The following is an 8,072-nucleotide window of genomic DNA, read 5'->3' as shown; positions in this document are numbered from 1 at the left end:
TGGTAAGAACTGAACTCCAACAGAATAATCATGTTCATTCAGGTTCAGAGCAAAGTGGACCTTTGGGTCCGACCGGAACCAGCAGAACCTTTCATCCTTTATTTGGTTTATTAAAAATACGTTCAAGTACAAATAAAACATGAAACAATCAGGAATAAACAGCAACATAGAAATATGATTATTAAAGAATCGATCCCAGATGATAAGTATCTCAGTAAACAAATACAAATAAATGTGATAATTATATAACTGCACAAATTATTAAACATTCCTTTGGCTACATGTGGAGTTCCAGTCATTTAAACTTCATTCAAGACTAAATTCATTCTACCAAAATTATTTTATTATTTTTTATTTATGTAGAAAAACATCTTAATTCTTCACGAAACATTTTGTATGATTTACCAACCAAACAGATTCTGATTCTGGAGCTGCAGAGGAATGTTTCAGTGGAAAATCAAGTGGAAGGAAAAACTTCAGTGCACCGAGCAGCAGAGCAGATGGATTGTTTCTGGACAGCCTGAGGTTCTGCTACTGACCCAAACAGAACCGCCTCAGCCTAAAGCTTCACAACGAAGGCAGAAGGAATGCAAAATAATCCCAAATAATCTGATAATCTAACCTGCTGGGAGCTCAGGTCAAAGGTCAGAGGTTAAACCCTTTAATAATAATCAGATTGATCTCTGAGGATCAGCAGCGGCTCGTTTCTAATAACTTTATTTTTTTAATAAACTCATTTTTCCTCCTGAAATGCAGAACCATTCTGATCTAGATCTGCTGCAAGAGCAGAACCCGAGGTTCTGGTTCTGGGACAGTCAGGGTTCTGATGATGTCACAGCTCTGATGACGTCATCACTCTGATTCCTCCGAGTTTCTTCCACTGGAAGGCAGGAAGCCGAAGGCCTAGTGATGAAGATGAGGCTTTGACTGGACCGTTTCTACACCACCACCCAGCTGGGTCTCAGCGGCCCGCCTGAGTACTGAACATGGACCCGCTGCTCTTCATCCTCCTCCTCTTCCTCGCCGGAGTCGCTCTCAGCCAGCAGGACCTGAGGAAGGAGAGCCGACCAGTTATCCCAGTTCAGCATTCCCAGTTTGGATGTTCTGGATCTACGACTCCAAACCATCACAGGAAGTGACATCACTGCTTATTAGAGTCCATCAGCTTTTATGAATGCAGAACAACATGCTGCTGTTTGTTATCATAAAAGTTTCTCAGCATCTTTTTATGAAATCTGTTCATTAAAGATCCAAAACATAAGAAGATTTTCAGAAACACAGAAAAAAATCAGATTTTTGTGAAATCGGTTGTTTTCTGTGTTGTTGGCCTAATTTGATCCGTTCTTAGCTTCAGTCAGGGGCCAAACAAAATCATTGCAAGGGCCACAAATGGCCCCAGGCCACATCTTGGACACCCCTCTTCTAAACTGTATTTGTATCTCTACAAACGGTTTTAAATCTTTTATTGCTGCTTTTTTTCTATGTGATTTATAGTTTAAACATCTGAAATATTCCTGCAGTTGGGAGCTGAACTCTGCTGTGAGCATCAGTGAAGAGCGCTCCTCTTCCTCCTCCTCTTCCTCCTCCTCTTCCTCCTCCTCTTCCTCCTCCTCTTCCTCCTCTGCTTTCCATCCCCTCAGCCTGCAGACGCTCCATAAATGTCACTTTTATTCCCTGGATGAAGGCTCGACTCATGGCCGCCTGGCAGCGCGCCAGGAAGGAAGGAACAAAGCCTCTAATCCCGTTACGCACAAAGGTCACGACCCCTGAGATGATGGAAACTGGAAACATGGCCTCTGTGTTCAGAGAAATTATTTCAACAGAGAAATTTGTGGAGAATAAAAAACTGGGTCAGTTTATGAAACTGCTGCGTCTCAAACAAGAACCCTGAGATACAAAACAGAAACAAAAACCAATGTTGGACCGGAGCGCCGACCGGAGCGCCGACCGGAGCGCCGCTCCTCTGAGCTGCAGCAGACAGACAGGGGCCTCTCGCGGCCCTCAGGTTCTCCCACAGCGGTCGACTGGAGCTCTGAGGTTATGGAACCATTTGAAGGGTTTATTTTTGCCGGTTTATTTGCGTCGTGTTGTAGATATTAATTTACACCATCTCTCTCTCATCTGGCCCTGGAGAAACAAACCAGGTTCTGATCCAGAACCCACTTTAGTTTAGAACTGTACCAGAACCTGGGCTGAAAGCAAGACGTATGGCGCCCCCTGGGGGACGTGAGGTAATGTCTGTTCTTCTGAGCTCCGTCTCCATAAATGAGCAGAAACACGGTGGAGCCTTTAGTAACAAATGTTCATTTAACATTAAACACGTTTCTACATTTTTGACTGTTTGGTGCAGAAACTGGATGAAAATTGATTTTTAATCATGTTTGTTTGTGTAAAAGGAGAGACGGCGCATGAAAAAAAATAAAAACTTTATAGTTTGGATATAGTTTTTTCTTTCTTTACAGAAAGTTTCTGTTTATGAAAATAGACGGAAAGTTTATGTTTGACCTGTTTTGATTTTTGTTCATAAGTTTCAGGTTCATTTATAAGATAAAACTTCAAATGTTAACAAACCTTAAAACTGAAGCGCCTCCAGCTCCCATGGCCTGTAGGGGGCGCCGTACAGAAACAATGAACTCATTCTCACCTGGGCCTCCTCGCTGCTGCCCCCTGCTGGCAGAGCCTCGTTCTGCTTGGAGTCTCCGCTGGGCTCCAGCCCCGTCAGGGTCTTGTACTTCCTCATGGTCAGGCTGTCGACCACCCAGAACATGATGGCCTGCAGGGGGCAGCAGAGGAACAGCATGAAGTCGCTCTCTGGCCGGACCCAACCCGACCCGAACCGGCCATGAATCAGCTTACATTAACGATGAACGGCACGATGAGCATGACCAGCGCCAGCTCCAGCTGAGGGTTAGCGATGTAGCTCAGCAGCACCTCCTGCAGCTGGAACAGAGGAACTACAGTGAACTCAGGGGAACATCCAAAGCAAACTCATGTCCACATCAGGGAGGTTCTTAAAGGGCCGGTGATCCCAGAACATGAAACCGTTAAAATAAAAGTGAACAGCCGAGTGGAGTATTACTGAACTCATCAGGATTCAGGATTATTTTGGGGATTTTTCCACTAAAATCACAGATTTTGGGCTAATTTAGAAATATTTGTAAGTAATTTTGCAATATTTGCATTTATGAATGGCAGTAACAGTAATGAAATACTGCCACCTGCAGGTGGGAGATAGAATCACTTAAATCCAACGTTTGTAACTATTTCTGCAGAAAAGTTGCAATAAACTCACAATTATGCTTTTGCAAAATATTGTAAAGTTTTGATTTTTACTTAAATTTGTGCAAAATAAAACGGATTAAATTTGTGAGTGAACAGATAAAAATGGTTTTGATGTGGTTAATGAAAGAATATTTCAGCTCAGTTGTAATATTGAAGCTCATATTCATGCGCCCCTCTGGAGCCTGGAGGGCCACATGAGAAGCTACGGCGGGCCGGGTTTGGCCCCCCAGCCTTCAGTTTGACACACGTGATGTGAAACATGCAGGATCTTCAGGACCGGATCTGGACCCCAGGTCCCAAACTTTCAGTCCATTTTGACCCGTCTTACTCTGGACCATCCGGGGACGAGCAGAACCAGGCTGATCACGCCTTTCTCCAGAACCATGATGAGCAGGTAGACGCCGCCCTGACCCAGCCACGCCGCCGCCTGCGGAGGGTCACCTGGTGGAGACAGACAGACAGACAACCTGAGCTGATCCAGGCACAGGAAGCAGCACAACAGCTTGGGTTAGTTCACCACAGCACCCTCTAGTGGCAGACGCTGGAACTGCTCCTCCTGCCTTCACTGGTATTCAGACTATTATTATTTTAGTGTTTATTATTCTGACAATCAATTAATCAGATTTAAAAATAGGAAATTCTGTAACTACTTAAGACATTTTTTTACACAATATTAGAAAAACTAGTAAACAAATAACTCAATTATATCTTTGAATAATGAGATTTTCTTACCTAAAACGTAAAAACAGCATTTCTTTTATTAATGCTTGATTATTTGTATTAAACTATAAATCTGCAGCTAGAAAACTCTGCCTATGAATGTGTTGATTATTATTTGTATTAATAAGCTGATTATTTCACGTTCTGTGAAAGAATCAGCTGCCATAGACGAGTTCTGCTTCAACAGATTGACAGGAAAATAATTTGTTTTTATCTTAAATGCAAAATGTTGATATTTATTGTTGAGTTTTGGCTTCATTTCATTTCATTTCTGTGTTTTTCTTTCATCAAATGTCTGTTTTTAGCGTCTGTTTAGTCCAGCTAACGATTAATCGACAACTAATCTATCTGATGATTATTTAAATCATTGATTAATCGTGATTAATCGTGCTTCAGCTCATGATTTCCTCTCACCGTATTCTCCAAAGGAAAGCAGACTCCACTGCTTGATCTCCACCAGTCTGGAAACCAGTTTCACAGCCGCCCAGATCACCAGCATTCCCAGCGTCGCATCCAGCAGGAAGTTCATCAGGTACCTTCAGAGGAAAACACCGGAATAACCACACCGCTGCTTTTTATTTCTGTTTGTTTTCAGGATTCTGGCTCACAGGGGAAAAAACTGTGAGTTAGACTGCAGCTAGCAGCTAGCAGCTAGCAGCGTGTCGGGTCGGCCATGTTGGGTTTGGGACTCACAGAGAGCAGGGGTCCTCCTTGGTGAGCGTGGACAGGAAGACGTTGGCGAAGTGGATGAAGAGCGCTCCGATGGCCTGCTTGGACGTGTCGAAGAACCTGGAAAAGACAAAACACCTTAAAAATGTAAAACCGTCCTCCGTCTTCTGTCCGGACAGTAAAAGCAGGAAGTGGCCTGACCAGATCCTCCAGGGCCGCCGGACGCCTGCTGGCTCCCGGAAACGCTTCACTGCAAACAGATCAATCACACGCCGACTTCAGCTGGTCAGCAGGAGAAACGCTGCATGTTTTATCCACTTTACAGAAACTCAGATGTTTATTCAGGTTTTAATTAAAATCTGTTTTATGTCTGTAAAACGTTTCAAATAAATTCATTGTTATAAAAACTCTGCAGATGGAAATGACCAAAGCATGACTCTCCCTCCACCGTGCTTTGGAGCTGCAGTAACTCCTTCAAAAGGGATTTTCTGATTCTGAATATTCTGGAGCCAAACCGGGTCAGAACCTCAGGGTTCCTGGAAAATCCTGGATAACCCTGGAAAATCCTGGAATCTTTTTCATACTGCTGCAGGTCGGAGCGGAGCAGGCAGGGGGCGCTCTGACCCCACATGGAGGAGGAAGACCTTCCTGCTGCCGTCAGGATGAAGAATCAATCAGCCTGATTGCTTATTGGCCCAGGAGCCGCAGGACTCTGACCGATCAATAATCGAAGATCAGATGAGAAACTTAAAGGAAAAACGATCAATTCCTGATGAACCCGAGAGCACAAGCTAAGGTCAAAGGTCACGAGAGACTGGGCTGACCGGAACCACCTCAGAGAGGATCCACAAAGAAGCTTTCACAGTGGCCTAGTCAAAGCCTGGACCTGAATCTGTTGAAGCCATCCTGCCCACCGGAGCGGGTCAGAACTCTGAGGTTCAGGTTCTGTCCAGAACCGGGCCTCAGATCAGATCGGATCCGGACCAAAGACTCGATTCTGTTCCAATCTGTGTGAAGCTCGTTCATTCTGGGTGGAGAAGTTCTGGAAGCGGTTCTGGTTCCGTCCAGTGGGAACCAGATGCCACGTTGGCTCATGAAGGCCGTCCAGGACCAGAACCAGAACCAGAACCCTGTCGGTACTCACACATCAGCGTGCTGAAGGCCACGACGGCCAGCAGAGCCTGGATCAGAACCCCGAACCGGTCCGTCAGAGCTCCGTTATCGCAGCCGTGCGGTCCGGCCTTGTTAATGTCGGACATGTTGGCCACCACGACCGGACCGAGGTCCAAAACCCGCTTTACCAGAACGACCCCGCCGAACCCGAACCGCTCCATTATTGTCATGAATCCACCCCGACTCGGTTCCGTTTGGACCGGCGCAGCCTGCGGTTCCGTTCTGCTCGGTGCCGGCCCAGAGAGTGGCTACATCCCGGGGAGTTCAGGCGAACCGCAGCATCGATGTTCCGACCCACAACAACAGGGATGGACCCGCCGGAAAGCGGCGCAGCGACACCAACACCAGCTTCCGGTGACGCCGCTTCAAAATAAAAGCACCAGCTGGAACAAACTCAAACGTATCGATCACCGATTATAAATATATTTTATTCTAAACTATATGACAGATAAAACAAATGAAGACTGAAAATATTAATTATCTGAGAAATTTTATGCAAAAAAATTCGGGAATAATATCAAATATTTTAGTGACAAAAGTGAAATATTTTCTGATAAACCGGTCTTTAGTTATATAATATATATAATCTATATATATATATAATGTCTATAAAGCACAAAAAATCACCAGATTGTGATACAATGTATTTAAAATTGTGATATTTAATAAGTATTTATTTTAAAACTGTAATCAAATAAAACGGACTTTTATTTTGATATTAAAAACCAGATGTGACGTATTTAATTTAAACGAACTTTATAGATGCTGTTAAAAAAACATAACTGCTTACAGATTGTTTTGTTGTTGCTTTGATGATGAGATAATAAACTGAACATTAATAACACAAAAATAACCTGAGAAGAATAAAAAAAACTGTTTTCAAGTCATAAATTTCATTTATTATGAGAAAAATAAATTCTCTCCTAACGAACCGTGACCGGATGACCTCTGACCCCTGCTGGAGGTCAAGCCGAAGGATTACATCAGGTTCTGTGCTTTACTTTGACTAGGCCACCCTAAAACATGACTGTTTTTTCTGAGGTGAACTTGCTGGAAGTCCGGTTGGACCTTCTCCTGCGGCAGAGCAGAAAGTTCTGCTGGTTCTGAAGCAGCCCACATCACCACACCGCCACCACCAGGCGGGTCGTTCTGGTTCTGGAGTCTTGTGTTCAGATCCAGCCGGACCAACTTCAGGACACAGAATATTTTCCCAGAAGTCTTTGTGTTTTTTGGGTCATCAGTGGAGTTAACCTATGACCTTTAAACAGAAACAGGAAACAGAAATAGTTCTGTAGAACCCGGATCGGACCATGAAAACAATAAATCCAGAATATTCCAGACCGACGTTTGAAGAACCAAACGTTTACATTTACGGCTCAGAACTTCCTGAGATTAATCCGCCTCATATCCCACAAATCCACAGATGACCCAGATTCTTCAGGGGTCACAGTAAAACCGGCCCAAACGGCCCGGTTCTGCCCGGTTCTGCCCGGTTCTGCCGGTTCGGGCTGCACAGAAACCATACAAGAACATGAACCTGATCAGATGAGAAATTATTAAAATATGAGAGAAAATTAGCAAAACGAGAAACAATTAAATATCTTTTTATAAAAACCAAGAAATGATTTCAGATGACAAACCTGCAGAACCAGAACCAGAACCAGAACCAGAACCAGGACCAGGACCAGAACCAGAACCAGAACCAGAACCAGAACCAGGACCAGAACCAGAACCAGAACCAGGACCAGGACCAGGACCAGAACCAGAACCAGAACCAGAACCAGAACCAGGACCAGGACCAGGACCAGAACCAGAACCAGAACCAGGACCAGGACCAGAACCAGAACCAGAACCAGGACCAGAACCAGAACCAGGACCAGAACCAGAACCAGAACCAGAACCAGGACCAGGACCAGAACCAGAACCAGAACCAGGACCAGGACCAGAACCAGAACCAGAACAAGGACCAGGACCAGGACCAGGACCAGGACCAGGACCAGGACCAGGACCAGGACCAGAACCAGGACCAGGACCAGGACCAGGACCAGGACCAGGACCAGGACCAGGACCAGGACCAGGACCAGGACCTGGACCAGGACCTGGACCAGGACCAGGACCAGGACCAGGACCTGGACCAGGACCAGGACCAGGACCAGGACCAGGACCAGGACCTGGACCAGGACCAGGTCCAGGTCCAGGTCCAGGACCAGGACCAGGACCAGAACCAG

At 45.1% G+C, this 8,072-nt stretch overlaps 1 protein-coding gene across 2 annotated transcripts; it reads right to left on the bottom strand.

Annotated features, from left to right (window-relative positions):
* Nucleotides 1-28: 28 nt before the first annotated feature.
* tmem110l (transmembrane protein 110, like) lies at nt 29-6,190 on the bottom strand. 2 transcript variants are annotated; one of them, XM_008401631.2, is made up of 8 exons: nt 5,816-6,188; nt 4,873-4,921; nt 4,696-4,791; nt 4,417-4,538; nt 3,611-3,723; nt 2,857-2,940; nt 2,645-2,773; nt 29-1,049 (listed from the first exon to the last, which is right to left on the bottom strand). In XM_008401631.2, exons 1-8 carry the CDS (start codon nt 6,012-6,014, stop codon nt 939-941), a joined length of 903 nt encoding a protein of 300 aa, XP_008399853.2. In that variant the 5' UTR covers nt 6,015-6,188; the 3' UTR covers nt 29-938. The 2 variants fall into 2 exon arrangements, with proteins under 2 accessions (XP_008399853.2, XP_017158480.2); XM_017302991.2 differs by having other exon boundaries at nt 4,696-4,921; nt 5,816-6,190.
* Nucleotides 6,191-8,072: the final 1,882 nt, after the last annotated feature.

Source organism: Poecilia reticulata, chromosome 23 (genome assembly GCF_904066995.2).
Source record: "Poecilia reticulata chromosome 23, P_reticulata-male-v2, whole genome shotgun sequence".
NCBI classification, from domain to species: Eukaryota; Metazoa; Chordata; class Actinopteri; order Cyprinodontiformes; family Poeciliidae; genus Poecilia; species Poecilia reticulata.
The sequence above is the reverse complement of the archived record's forward strand: the minus strand, read 5'-3'. Positions and strand labels throughout refer to the sequence as shown.